The sequence below is a fragment of the Triticum aestivum genome, chromosome 6A (assembly GCF_018294505.1).
Source record: "Triticum aestivum cultivar Chinese Spring chromosome 6A, IWGSC CS RefSeq v2.1, whole genome shotgun sequence".
NCBI lineage: Eukaryota > Viridiplantae > Streptophyta > Magnoliopsida > Poales > Poaceae > Triticum > Triticum aestivum.
The window spans coordinates 35,860,976-35,876,451 of NC_057809.1; the positions used below are offsets into that span (position 1 = coordinate 35,860,976).

Below are 15,476 nucleotides of genomic sequence, written 5' to 3' on the forward strand. Positions count from 1 at the left end.
CAGCGCGCAGTGTTCCGATCCAGCGCCCCCAGCCCACCGCACTTGAGTAGTTTCCCATTCGCCGGAGAAGCAGCAAGAAGAAGATGGCCGGAAGGAAGGGCGGCGAGAGGAAGAAGGCGGTGACCCGCTCCGTGAAGGCCGGGCTCCAGTTCCCCGTGGGCCGCATCGGGCGCTACCTCAAGAAGGGCCGCTACGCCCAGCGCGTCGGCTCCGGCGCCCCCGTCTACCTCGCCGCCGTCCTCGAGTACCTCGCCGCCGAGGTAACCGCATATATTCGCTCGCCGCCCTCGAGCGTCTGTTCTGCTGCTCTGTTCCTCTTGTGCTTGACAGTTAACTGATTCCGTTCTTGGTTGATATGAATCGCAGGTCCTGGAGCTGGCCGGCAACGCGGCCAAGGACAACAAGAAGACGCGCATCATCCCGCGCCACCTGCTGCTCGCCGTCCGCAACGACCAGGAGCTCGGCAGGCTGCTCGCCGGCGTTACCATCGCCCACGGCGGCGTCATCCCCAACATCAACTCCGTGCTGCTCCCCAAGAAGTCCCCCGCCGCCGCCGAGAAGGAGTCCACCAAGTCGCCCAAGAAGAAGACCGCCGCCAAGTCCCCCAAGAAGAAGACCGCAGCCACCAAGGAGTAGCCGTCCCCATCCCCATAGTCTAGCCAGTGCGTACTCTGTTCCATTTCTCATGGACAACATGAGTAGTCTGTAGGTAGTTGCCCTTTCGTCAGATTCGTCGAGCAAGAGCGCCATTGTATCTCTGATTTCATGTGGGAATCTTAGTAATTCTCTTGTTCTACGTATATCTGTCCGCAATTGATCTTGTGAATGCTTGCCACCTGCTGAACGTTTGCTACTGGTACTAAATAAGTTTCATCCGTACGAAATTCTATCTTCTATGTCTTATGTTCCTATCAAGCCGCAGGAAACTGAATCTCTGCTATATGACGGCGGCGCTAAATTAGACAAGGAAAAGTTGGACGGTAATGAGCAAGATTCTTGCCGAAAAAGGGTTTTCCCCTGCTTTGTATACAAAGCAACCAACCGAACCATACAGGGATAGGTGCTGGGGCGGAAGCAGCACAATCACGCCCAAAAGAAACGACAGAAAAAGAGCAAAAGAAACAAATGCCGACCATGGCGGATCAACAAAAACGAAGAAGCCTCGTGACCGCTGCGCCCACCGGGATCTTCAACTAGGCTCCACCGACAGAGAAAGAGCAAGATTCTTCACAAGTCTTGCAGAAAAACATGTCAAATTATAGCTTGACAACGCTCAAAATATTCATGCAGACAATTAACCTTTGAAACCACAAACCTGAGGAACATTTGGCTGCTATGCAAACTAAAGGTAAGCTAACTAGCCAGATGAGGTACTACTTATTTTGGATTCACCTATGGCAGAAACATATGTTAGTAGGAGCAGATTAAACAGAGTTGATTTTGTTTCTGCAGACAATGTTTGTTTCTTCCTCTTCCTCATTTTTTATTTTTTTCGGTTGCAAAAGGCATTCAGTTTTGTTTCTGCATCAACACACGCAGCACCTTCATAGTTAAGGGATTGTTTAGCTATATATAGAGCTGCAGAGGGTAAAACAGTACTACCTCCAGGCAGCTTACAACCTTCTGAATCTAATCCTAGTGAAATAATTCAGTGAAATAATTCATGTCGAAACAGAACACGAACTTTCCGTGTCCTCAGCAACAAACAAAAGTACAACACAACTAGCATCTTGGGCATTCTGGTAACAACACAAGGGTAATGAGAACAGCCCTATCATGGTACAAACTCAATTCATAATAGCATCACTGCAGCATCGCTATCTTTTCGACATACAAATTTATATCTAATAGTACAAACCCAAGAGTATGCACACACACGCAAAAAAAGAAGTAACATCATCGGACAAAGCTTAAGCAGAGATTACAAGTTGCAATCTCGACCAGACACAACATAGAACATAAGACTTTAGCTTGCCTCAATGCTTGCAAGCATAAATGTAACGGGAGATTAACAGACAGGGCCAATGCCAATCATAAATCCAAATAAGTCATGGTGTCTTCATGCCAGCTGACTAATGTCTATAGAAGACCGCATAGCATATAAACTGGATGAACCTACAGCAGAAAAGCCATTTCTGCATCTGCCACCGGAATGTAATTCCAGACTCCTGCAGAGCAATCAAGTTCATCAGTCAAACCAATTTATACAGGCCATTCATCCGAAAGCTATTAAAGTTACATCACCCAATTTATGTACAACTCAAACAGTAAACGTTGGCTTCATTAGTATTGTGGACTTCTACCAGAACCTCCAAATTAGGATCCTCTCAGCATTAACACAATGCCAGCAATACAAACATAGAGAACCAATAGGTGATTTGTAGAACAGTGTGTTGTTTAAAGAACCCCATCAGAGTCCAATTCTGAACAGGCTAGCTTATCAAATCATTCAAAACATTTTTGTTTTGTTTTGATATGCATACGAGGGGTCATGGGGTAGAAAAGGAGAAACGTCTGTCATACTTTTCTTATCAGTAGAAGCCTGAATAAGGGACCGTGCAACGTGCATCATCTTATTAGTAGATACACTTCCTTCAATCTATATTCTATAATATGTTATTTTTTCTAAATCTGTACAGCATCAAAACAATACTTTGGCCAACACCTTTAATGATAAATGTTAGTAAAATATGCAGTTCATGATGAAAGTAACATTTATGGTGAATTTGGCCATTTTGATCATGCACTTGATACGAAGTATTGGACATTTAACATGACCAAATGTGGAGAAAATATACTGCCACAAAACATAGCTAATAACTGGCAGTTGCATATGCCAGTTACACAAGCATTGACAGATATTCTGAGAAATTTTTTAAGCAAACCAGTTAGCATTAGAACAATCATCCATAAAACTGCAATAACTGCAAGCAAAATGATAAATAGTACTACCTCTGTTCCTAAATGTAAGACGTTTTTGCAGTTCGAACTGCAAAAACGTCTTACATTAGGAACAGAGGGTGTAGTATTTACTGAAAGCAAAGCATGCTCTTCAAGTACTGTAGCAGTCATTATTTCACTAGGTACCAAATATCATATACAATGTGAAATGGGCAAATGGTATAGCTATAAATACATATAAATAAAGAAAGTATAAATCAAATGAGAGGGAACAACATACAAATCAAATTAGGACTTGATATATCCATAACCATGAAAATAACCAAATGCAATGTAGCAAATGGTAGAAGAAAAACAAAAGAGCCTCAATGAAGCACATGAAACATGATGTATTTAGTTATGTTACTACTAAACATGGCATCATTCTCATCTATGAGCAGGCACAAACATATGCACAAAAAGGGGAAGGGTACTAAGTCATCAGTCAGCAGAGAACCTGCACTAACAGAAGGAACTAGGAGAGTACTAATGAGAGGGTAACTGAAAGCAAGGCAGGTCGATGAACAAGGAAAGTGAAAGAGCACTAATTTAAGCATAGTATAAATAGTAAACCGTTATTTTTCTGCTAAAATGGTGTTTTTTGATGGATTGGCCTGCCCCAACAAGGTTTAGCAATACTCGCCCCCCCTCGTCTGATTTTTCTGGCTCCGCCACTGAGCATATCCAATAGAGAGGGGGCAGAACATCATCAAACAAGAGAGAAGGGAGGTGGGTGAAGGCATGATACAGAGAATGGAGAGCTGCTAATGAAGGGATGAGAAAGCATGGTGTCCAGAAAAGATCAAATAAATAGCCTGCCAGGAGAGCGTGGCAGGTGCCCAGTTGAGCAACAGCTAAGCAAAGTGTCATAGAGAAACTCTGGGTCCTCTCTTGTACTTGAGAAATAGCAGTAAAAAGGAAAGCAAAACATTTTGTTTAAGAAGAGTTCAAGTGCCTGAACCTGCTTGCAGAAGATAAGCTTACCTGCTCAACCCATCACAATAGCATATCTAACCGGAAAAAAAATCTTATGTCCTGTGCAAAAGATCAGCTCCATCATGTCCACCACCAATGCCTGTTTCTGCAAGCATACAAAGTCAAGCAACCAACGACATTCCAACAAAAAGCCAAACAGATACGAGGACATATCAAGATATTTAGATAAGCTCACAGTTGTAGTTTGGAAGAAAAAAAGAAATCGATTTGAGGCAGCACGAAGAAAAGATAAATAAAACCAGACCTCCTGTCAAATTTAACGAATATTCCAAAAAAAAGAGCACAAACTGATTATCACTCAGACTATTATTAGCTTGTCAGAAGAGACAGTTATCCAGAATTACTACGTTCATTCCCCACCATATTGGAAATATAGAAATATAATCTTCCGAGTAAATTTAGCCTAAAACGAAATGAATTTATTAGTTTTCCCTGTGGTAGAAAATGACTTGCTACTTGTAGCAGGGACTCTCATAAAAGTGACAAAAAGGAAAAAATATTTTTATATTTCAAATAAATTCATCATTATGAGTTTAAGATTAGTAGAATGAGATAACAATATTGAATGAAAAAAGCAGAGCTATCTTTAAGCTTCCAATGTATTTGAGCTACCTAGACATGTCAGTTGGTTCAAGCTAGTGGTCATGTAGTTATCTTCAACTTCACAATGTTATATTGTCTTATTTTGAGAGAAAAACTGGACTGCAGGTCTGCAGCTATGCACTAAAACCATTCAATTCCTGCAGATGTCAACACGCAGGCAATAGTCAAATTTTGTTCAATTATAACACAAATAATTTGCAAATCTTGGTATTCATTGTTTTATTGTATGTATTGGTATTTATATAATAAAGTGATAAATACAGTTTGCTAGCTCTGACTTGAACCACAAACATTACAGAGTGAAGTTAACATTAGGCCAATGCCCACTGCTTGGCTACAGAACGTAAGTTAAATTACATACCACTAAAAGATACTCCCTCCGTTCCTAAATATAAGTCTTTGTAGAGATTCCACTATGAACCACATACGGATGTATATAGATGCATTTTAAGTGTAGATTCATCTATTTTGCTCCGTATGTAGTCCACCTAGTAGAATCTCTACAAAGACTTATATTTAGAAACGGAGGGAGTATTTTCTACTCCCTTCGTTCCTAAATATTTGTCTTTCTAGATATTTCAACAAGTGACTACATACGAAGCAAAATGAGTGAATCTATACTCTAAAATATGTCTACATACATTCGGATGTGATATCTATTTGAAATGACTAGAAAGACAAATATTTAAGAACGGATGGAGTAGATCATAATATTACACAAGACCGTGGCATGCAAGCGTCAGAGCAGAACACTGCAGCACAGCATCACCATACATTGAAAGGTCATCAAGCCACAAAAAACCCCGATATGACACTACTTAAAATTGATAGATTAACACGGAAGTGTGTGAATGGAATTACATCAAACAATTATAAAAAATTAACTTGGTTTTATCATACCCATGACATAAACCATGATATTACCTGCAGTATAGACACTTTCGAATGAGTGATTGTAAGCGATGATGTTGGTTCCCAAGACTTTCTCAAACTGTACCGACTCAAGCTGTAACATGACAAGACCATCAATTGTCCACAAGAGAACCACATTATTGTCCTCAGCAAACCCTAGTATCATTTGAGTCCCCATCTCCTCTGCTTCCAAGTGAAGTAGCTGGTCAATTTCAATGGTTCTTCCCAACACCCATGAAGCAACACCATCACAATTGGTCCTTGTCTTCCAAAATTGGGCACTGAAGCCTGATAAATTGAGGAGACCAATTCCAAGGCCATCTGCCCGTATCAGCGACAATTGGAAAAACCTGAGGTCATTTACTGGCATAGGTATCACAATTAGTCTTTGCCTATCCATCTCAAATTCAAGGATCCCACCCGAACCCCCACTGAGCAACCAGTAAAGAGAACCCCTAACCAGTATCATCGGTGGGCGTGTGGAGGTGTGTCTCTGGCGATCTGCCTTTGATGGATTTGCTCGGATTTGTTCGTTGTTCGTTTATGTTCGTGTGTCTTCAGGTTGAATCCTTCAGATCAATGCTACTCTTCACCAGCGGCGATTGCTGTTCTGGTGCGTGGGTCCTATGGAACCTTAGCATGATGACTTCCTGAATGTCTACTACAACAAGTTTGCCATGCTCCCGTGAGGAAGGGGCGATGACGGCGGTGCGCTTTCGACTGGCTTCAGTGCTTGTAGTCATCACTAGGTGGTCTATGAACCTGGATGCAATTTTTATTATTTCTAATGTTCGTTGTACTGTCATGATTGAAGCTAACTAGATCGGATGTTTACTCACAAAAAAATTAACCACCACAAAGCCCCCTAGCGTGCCGTCGGCGCGAGGGAAAGGTCGAGGGCACCTTATTTCAAATGGCAACAGAATCCCCATGAAATGTTGTCGGCATACACCTAACTTACGAACTACCTCCTCACCCACGGGCGAGGAGCAGCATCCATCGCGCCTCCCGCATCTACAAGGGCCATCGGAGACTGGGTGGACAGATGAGCTCACCGGCGTTTCAAGGTTGTTGACCAGGTAACCCATCTTTCGCCTAAGGTAAAAAATATTTTTTTGTTTTTAATCCTTTTAGAGATTTCAATATAGACTACATACGGAGCAAAATGATGAATCTGCACTCTAAAGAGCAATGCTACACTTACAGTCGTTTTTTTTAAGGATGGGAGGTTACGGATGAAAGTGGCATCATTAGATTGGGGACAGGAGAGCCCCACACCTGAAATTCAGGGAGGAGTGGTGAATTAGACGCAGCCAATTCTGTCCGCAGGAGGGAGGAGTGGTGAATTAGACACAGCCAAGTCTGTCCGCAGGAGAGTTTCCGTAGGTGTCGTCCGTAGGTGGAGCATTTTCGCACTCTAAAATATTGAAATCTTTAAAAAGACTTATATTTAGAAAGGGAGGAAGTACTTCATATCTGAATCTTTTCAGAGAGAAAAATGTAAAAAAGAAGAAGCTTGATTACTAATCTTGCATCAACAACATCATACACAATGTGGATAGTGTTGGGAGTCCTGTGTTTATGATGTACTCCCTCCGTTTATAAATATATATCTTTTTAGAGATTTCAATATGAACTACATCGGAGCAAATTGAGTAAATCTACGCTCTAAAATATGTTTATATACATATGTATGTAGTTCATATTGAAATCTCTAAAAAAACTTATATTTAGAAACGGAGGGAGCAGTACAGGAGTATGTGTTTGGAGTGTAGCTACCACTAACATGTTTATATTCAAGTGTTGATAGAGTTGTCGCCAGCAGATGAGCACACTCCACTGCCATTATACAAGTCCTAATTTCGGTCGTTACCTCCATGGAGACAAGTCAGGGGAGCTGTTGCCATTTGGCCGCCCGGCAAACGAAACGGGCGGATGCAGTTTGGCTAAGTCTCCACTCTGAAGAGGCCAGTAGAAAAATGGCCCTATTCCTTTCTCTTTTTCTTTCGGAGGGGAAACAAAAGAGAGTTGAAACACGGACCATTCTGTTGAAGATGAGTTCATGAGCAGAGCTGTTGCATACCACCGCGATCCTCTTCAGTTGGAAGCACGCTTGATCGCTACATACACAGGTACTTCTTGTTCGAAACTGATCGATTCTGGATTTTCACCGTTCCCCTTTCTCGACGACGCTGCTAGTCAAGTCTGCTAGTAGTGTAAGCTGTTTGCAGTTAGCTAACGAAACCTGCCAAGACGACCGCAACTACCTCCTCCTCTTTCGCTCTTTCCACAGCTGCCAGGCAGTGTATGCCTACAGAGTAATCTCTCCTCCTCGCCTCGGCGAGCCGAGCAAATCCTCCTCCACCATCCCCCGATTGGGGAAGCCAAGGAAACAATTGAGCACACTCTAGCGTTGGAGTTCTGAAATCGAGCCCCTGGCGTTGGTCAGCCTCATCGCATGGAGTCTGGGTGCCCTTCCATGGTCTCTTTGGTCATCAGCTCCCCAGAGAAAATTCCTTCTGAGCCTGTCCATCTTTTTCATCATCCATTTGTTCCTCTAGGAAGGCAGATAGAAAATAGGTAGCAGTTGCAGTGACCACCGAGCTAATAAGCACCAGTCTCCCAGCCCTGATGAGAAGGCACCCTTTCCATGGCGAGAGCTTGCCAGCAGCCTTGTCAAGCACAATCAGCTGTAGCTTGGTTCTCCTCGGCTTTCTGAACCTTAGAGGCATACCCAGATACCAGCAAGGCAAATAGCTTGTACTCCACCAAAATCACTCTGCATAGGAGATAGGATAAGCCACACTCTTCGCGATGTTAAGTTAACAGACCAGATGCATCACCAAAGTCTTCAAGATGGCCTGGACAGCAGCAAAACCTTCCCGCAAAGGATTGTCTGTATTTAAGAAGTAAAAAATTTAGACTGTTTACTGTGCAAACATCCAAGACCTTACAACTAAGAAACACGGCCTTCATATTTGCGCAAGGCACATACAGTCATGCATGTTAATTTAGTGCCAGAAATCCAAAGGCAAGATTTTTTTTTTTGCACAATTCGAATCTAGACATGCATACAGTTAAACAAAAGATGAAAAGGCCATCTAGCATTAATATATATTTTTGTCATTTATATATTACGACTGCAAGCTCAACTCAAATTTTCAGAGCATTTACAAATCATTGTTAAAATTTGTTCAGCAATGCTAAAATTTTCAGGAATATTTGGACAACAGAAAAATGAAAAGTACACAGGAAGTGTTGCCTACAACTTTCAGAGTTGAATTGAATGGCCATTAGTTTGCTCACTGATTTTTTTAACTCTTTTCCTGTAGTGCTGTGCAGCAGAATCTTCTTGCCAACTCCAGTTTCAGGCAAGTAACATGGCGCTCGAGCTACTGGTAGTTGTTGCAGTCATGTTGCACCTAGCCTCTACATCAGCGCAGCCTGGCCCCGGATGCCAAACGCGATGTGGTGACGTCGACATCCCTTACCCATTCGGCATTGGTGCTGGCTGTGCTATGGAAGGCTTCGAGATCATTTGCCCGAGGACTGCCGATGGAATCGCCAAGCCGTTCATGGTGATTGAGAACGTGGAGGTTCTGGACATCTCGGTGCCCCATGGTCAAATCCGAGTTTCCACGCCCGTCTCAACATACTGCTACAATACAAGTACAAGATCAATGGAACAGAATGCTTGGTCCCTTGACTTCTCGGGAAGTCCGTACCGCTTCTCCCATGTACACAACATGCTCATAGTTATTGGCTGCAACACGCTTGCATACATCAATGACTTCAGAAGCACTACAAGATACACGACAGCGTGCGCAGCGGTGTGTGAGAGCCCGGCAGCCCTGACAAACGGTTCTTGTGTTGGTGCAGGCTGCTGCCAAAATGATATACCAAAGGGTTTAAGGAGCTATAGATTCAGTTTCTTTGATGTTTATGATGATTCCAATGCTACGCTTTTCAACCAATGCAGCTATGCTGCCGTGGTGGAGACACAGATATTTAGTTTCAGCTCGGAGTACATAACCACTACAAGGTTCAATGATACCGAAAAGGGGCAGAAGCCGCTGGTGCTGGACTGGGCGATTGGAAATGCAACGTGTGAAATGGCGAGAGACATGCCTTCTTACGCGTGCCATAGCAGGAATAGCATGTGTGTGGACTCAACCAACGACCCAGGTTATATATGCAACTGCGCCGACGGATATGAAGGGAACCCTTACCTCTTTGACGGATGCAGAGGCAAGTTCAGTTCTTTGCTCCCTGTGCATCTTTAGATCATGCACAATCGTTTTATGAGGAGTAATACAGGGTGCACATCATCCTTTCATATTGATAGTTTGTAAGGAAAACATCGTTACTTACTTGAGTTTACAATCTGTTTTGCTTCTTTTTCCCCCATCAATGTAATTTATGTTCACTTTGGTGGAAGAATGGCACACGTTACACTCATTATGGCATTTCAAAATTAGTATTTGTTGGTACTCCGTACTCATATGCCTATTCAATCAATCACTTGGTCCCAAATAATTTGGTTCTTTGTTGTTGCAGATGCCAATGAATGTGAGAAGAATTCAAGTATATGCCCAAAGTCTACAACATGCCACAACACTATAGGAGGGTATCGCTGTTCATGTCCTCCAGGCAGAAAGTTCGTAATGGAAACAAAATCTTGTAACCCAGACATCACCCTAATCATAGGTAAACCACTAGATGTTTCCAGCATTTGCTTAATTCTTGTGTAGAAAACAATGGCCAACTGGTATATATATTAATCACCTTTAGTAAAAGAGGGCTCAACGAGCAAAGCACACAGTGGTGTGTTTCCTTGTGTTAGGCACGCAACAAGTCTATCTGAGGAAGCTTTAATAAAGAAATGAAATGGTGAAACTTGAAAAAAAAGTAAGTCCAGAAACAAGCATCCGTGCATTTTTTAGAAGGTATAAGCATATCTCATCACGGTCCTTTAGCCAATTTTACCACATCAAGTAAACTTTACCATGCTTTTAGTATATACACTGTGGGATCAATTTGACTAACATAAACACCTTTCATGTTGATTTTTGCAGGCATTAGCATTGGCGCTGTCGTTCTGGTGATTATCATCTACTGCATACATGTAATATTTGAGAGAAGAAAGCTTGCGAACGTCAAAAATCAGTATTTTCAGCAGCACGGAGGGATGCTATTGTTTGAGAAGATGAAATCAGATCAGGGACTTTCATTTACAGTGTTTAGTGAAGCAGAACTGGAACAAGCAACAAATAAATTTGACAAAAGCCAGATTCTTGGACATGGAGGCCATGGCACTGTGTACAAGGGAATAATTAAGGATATCACTCCAGTGGCAATTAAAAGGTGTGCATTGGTTGATGATAGGCAGAAGAAGGAATTCGGCAAAGAAATACTGATTCTTTCCCAGATCAATCACAAGAACATTGTCAAGCTATTGGGGTGTTGCCTTGAGGTGGAAGTCCCCATGCTAGTATATGAGTTCATCCCAAAAGGAACATTTTTCGATCTTATTCATGGCAAGAGCCGGAAACTGCACCTCTCTTTCAGTTCTCTTCTAAGGATCGTCAATGAGGCAGCTGAGGGGCTTGCATTTTTACATACCTATGCAAACCCACCAATTTTACATGGTGATGTGAAAACCTCTAACATCCTTCTTGATGAGAATTACATGGCAAAGGTATCAGATTTTGGGGCATCTATATTAGCACCAACTGACAACGCTCAGTTCGTCACAATGGTTCAAGGGACATGTGGTTATCTGGACCCTGAGTATATGCAGACATGTTGCTTGACAGATAAAAGCGATGTTTATAGCTTTGGCGTTGTTCTTCTGGAGATCTTAACTGGGCAGGTACCACTGAAACTCGATGGTCCTGAGGTACACCGGAGCCTGTCGTCAAGTTTCCTACTGGCTATGAAGGGGAACAATCTTGATAATATGCTCGACAATCAAATAAAAGGTCATGAGGACATGGAGTTGGTTGTAGGGGTAGCAGAGCTAGCTAAGCAATGCTTGGAAATGTGCGGTGACAATAGGCCCTCGATGAAAGAGGTGTCTGAGGAGCTTAGCAGATTAAGGAAACTTTCGAAACATCCTCCGATACAGCGTGATACCAAGACGGATAGCTTTCTCAGTGTAATTGAAAGAGAACAAAGTTCTGAGTACACAGAGAAGGATGAAAGAATGCACATAAATCCAAGCAGTTTTTATTTTATGAGGTGAACAAAAACAGTGTGATTTTTATGCTTTGGCACTTTCTTTGGTCATTTAACTTTCTCCTCCTTTGGTTATATGTAGCATTTTATTGTAAGACTCTCTTGGACCCTTGGGTACTACAGAGACACACTATAATTTAGCAAGATGTATTGTAAGACTCTCCTCCTTTATGTAGCATTTTGCGATGTTGTGCATGATGTATCCCTATCGTGTGCATTCCCTTTTTTTAAGGAAAAAAACGAACGTACACGATATGAACAATAATGTGCGTTCCTGACAATAATGGTAGGCCAACTCGTGATTATTTCTGAAGGATAGTAAGGGCCTGTTTGGTTCCAATAAGTCACCTGACTTATAAGTCAGGTGACTTAAAACCAGTGACTTATAAGTCAGGTAACTTAAAACCAGTGACTTATAAGTCACGCCCGTTTGATTGTCACCTGACTTATAAGTCACCTGACCACACCTTTTCATCTAGTTTTTTTATGTAAAAGTGGTGGGACCCATGCAAAAGGGGGTGACTTAGGCCCTGTTTGGTTCCAAATAAGTCACCAACTTATAAGTCGAAAAGTGCAAAAAGTGACTTATTTTGCCAAACGGACCCAACTTATAAGTCACCCCAACTTATAAGTCATAAGTTGCTTCACCCCAACTTAAAACTTATAAGTCACCCCCTTTTACGTGGGTCCCATCACCTTTACATTAAAAAACAAGGTGGGAAGGTGTGGTCAGGTGACTTATAAGTCAGATGACAACCAAACAGGCGTGACTGATTTTAAGTCACCTGACTTATAAGTCAGGTGACTTATTGGAACCAAACAGGCCCTTATAAGTTTTAAGTTGGGGTGGAGCAACTTATAACTTATAAGTTGGGGTGACTTATAAGTTGGGTCTGGTTGGTAAAATAAGTCACTTTTTCACTTTTCGACTTATAAGTTGGTGACTTATTTGGAACCAAACAGGGCCTAACTATAACCTACAACTACAACTTTGATGGCAACCGCACAGGATGTATTCTATGTCCCTGACCTATGTTTGAATTGTAAGAACATAACAAAATAAGAAAAGAGATAGAATAACAGAATCAGGTACATACTTCAGTTGTGTCATAAACACGCACGCATTTCCGCCTGTTGGAAGCTCCGTCGCTTGCTTGCCGATGCAGGGAGCAGGCGGTGGCCAGGTTCTTTGCGTCACCATACTTCTGCCGGCCAAGGATGTCTATTGTAATAAGGATGATGCCATGTCCATGAGTTCAAGTCCCTGCATGGATGTCCTGATGAACAAAAGAAAATTGGAAGGATGCTATGAAATTACACAGAATATTACCATACAACAATGTACTATATGAACACCATCGAATAAGTGAAAGTAATACTTGAGACCGGCAAAGTCATGCCTTACAGAAAGTAGGTGTGACCTTGCATAAGACAACATGTGCACAAAGGAAGCCGAATCTGTTGGTTTGCCTGCAGTCACCTTAACAACATGTTTCTTTGTTATAGTCTAGTTTTTACCTCTCTAACTCGCAATATGACTAGGATCAGACCGATTTTTGATATCTGATTGGAATAACATTTTCTGATGTGGCTAAATTCCATGTCTACTGGGAGTTGAACCCAGGCGAGTGCGGGTACGCGCATACGACCGGGTTATCGCCCGGTCCTCAATTTTCATCAGGGAATCACTGTATGTTTCATAAGTTGACAAAAAAACCATGTAATGACCAACTGAATGGCCCATAGCCCAATACTAAGAGTGAATCCGCTGCTTGACCAGTTACAGGAAAGGAACAAATACAAATCAAGATCGTGTTGAAGAGATCCTAAACTGAACGGCCCATACTAGGAACATATACCAACAGAATCAGAGTGTATGCAAAAATATCGCGCTTTACTTGACTTTAACTGTCAGCCAGAAATTTCCATGGATCTGGTTGAAGAACCATTACGTGGTCTAGCGGACACAATCGTACAATGATGTAACAAAATATAGTTCAGTAACCTGAGTATGACCGCAGGGATCCAATTGGACGGAATTAGAATAAGGGGAAAGGAAAGTTGTGGTTGGGTTGCTGACCGCGGTGCAGGGAGGGAAGGGGGGCCGCCGAGCCCGTCGGCCATGGCTGGGGCTACTCCGGCTGAACGGCAGGTGGGTACTGATCGAAACGCCTCCGCGTACTGCAGCCCGCCCATCCGCGCGCGCCGCGGAGAAACGCACCGGCGTTGAAGGAGGGCGGCGGAGGATGCCGGCTGGAGGAGGTCCGGGTGGTTGAAAAGGGGGTGGCCGGAGCAGTCGGACAGACCCCGCGGGATTGGGGCGGATTGCGGCGGCGCACGCCGTCGCCGCCGTAGATCGCCTCGGCCGGTGTGATTCAGTTGCAGCACGGGAATCTTATGAGCTGTTCGTTATCCAGAGCCGTTGGATCTGCATCCCACGGTGGAAAACAGAAGAGCATGTGAGAGGAATCTTGGATTCTAGTTCTAGAAGCAAAATTAGACCAGGAAAAAGGAACAAGAGGTGACTGAATCCTAAGTCTAGAATCATCATTTTTAGAACATATTACTAGCCCCCTTTTTTTTAAAAAAATAACGGTCTATTATTAATAATACAACAGCGCTACAAAAGTCCCTAGAAGAGCGAGTACAAGGGATACCATTGTCATCAACCCTGAAAACATTGTTCTGTTCTAGTAGACAAACCACGAGCCAGAACAATAAGCGTCACCGGCAAAGAGAAGCATAGATCAAAAGAGTCATACCTTTCTTTTTAGACAATCAAAAGAGTCATACCTACAAACACACCAACAAAAATAAAGATGGGCCGAATCCATACGAATCTGCCAATAGACAAATGTCGACCGAATCTAAACAGATTACCACTCAACTAAAGTATCATATCCCTTATCCAAGCACAATTAGATTAGCACTCAACTAAAGTAAGATTCTAATATTTTTATCGAGCAAAATAGTATCTATATATCTAGTCTAGTAATAAAGGAGATATTGCTTCTGGCGGTACGTCATGAAAATTGCCTCAAAGTTGCAAACTAATACCCACCAATGCCACCTATAACTTTTTTTTGAGAAACACATGGCACCTATAAGTGATAAAAACGTTCCACACAGGGGAATCCCTCGCCTGGGCCGGCCCATGCAGTAGGGACCTCCTATAGTACGCTTTGCGTGCCGGGAGAATACACGACACACCCTTTTTGGTCGATGCATGTTCGGGCGGCCTGTTTATATTTTTTTCCTTTTACTTTTTTGTTTTTATTCTTTCTACTTTAAATAATTTCAGACTTAAAATTTTTTCTGACAATTAAAAATATGAGAATTTTGAAATGAAATGTTTCATAAATCATAAAATGTTTGTGGATTCCAAACAATGGCCGCGAATTTATAAAAAATGTTTGCTTATTCAAAAAAGTTCAGAATTCTAAAAACAAATGTTCTGGAAATAAAAAATGTTCATACTTTAAAATGTTATTGTATTAAATTTTTTGATGAAATTGAACAAAATTTAACCAATTCCAAAAATGTTGATCAATGGGAAAATATCCTAAAAATTAAAAAATGGTTCGCAATTTATAGAATAGTTTATTCATTCATAAAATGTTCGCCAATTCAAAAAATGATCATGCATTAAAAAATGTTTGGAAAATAGAAAAATGTTTGAGAATTTAAAAAAAAATCCACCTATTTACAAAGAAATGTTCGTGATTGAAGAACTTTTTAGAAAAAATGTTTCAGTTAAAATGTACATGAATTCAAAAAATGTTCTTGAT

At 41.9% G+C, this 15,476-nt stretch overlaps 1 protein-coding gene, 1 long non-coding RNA gene and 1 pseudogene across 3 annotated transcripts; 2 read left to right on the plus strand and 1 right to left on the minus strand.

Moving 5' to 3' along the window:
• On the plus strand, nucleotides 1-826 carry LOC123131856 (protein H2A.6-like). The gene is made up of 2 exons (XM_044551551.1): nucleotides 1-260; nucleotides 367-826. Exons 1-2 carry the CDS (start codon nucleotides 84-86, stop codon nucleotides 634-636), a joined length of 447 nt encoding a protein of 148 aa, XP_044407486.1. The 5' UTR covers nucleotides 1-83; the 3' UTR covers nucleotides 637-826.
• An 834-nt stretch (nucleotides 827-1,660) lies between these two features.
• LOC123131858 (uncharacterized) lies at nucleotides 1,661-14,170 on the minus strand. Of its 2 annotated transcripts, none has more exons than XR_006464344.1 (5): nucleotides 13,769-14,170; nucleotides 12,786-12,952; nucleotides 5,464-8,347; nucleotides 3,925-4,021; nucleotides 1,661-2,168 (listed from the first exon to the last, which is right to left on the minus strand). It is a non-coding gene; the product is annotated as an uncharacterized lncRNA (long non-coding RNA). The 2 variants fall into 2 exon arrangements; XR_006464343.1 differs by having other exon boundaries at nucleotides 12,786-12,965.
• Nucleotides 8,379-11,695, plus strand: LOC123131857 (wall-associated receptor kinase 5-like; annotated as a pseudogene).
• Nucleotides 14,171-15,476: the final 1,306 nt, after the last annotated feature.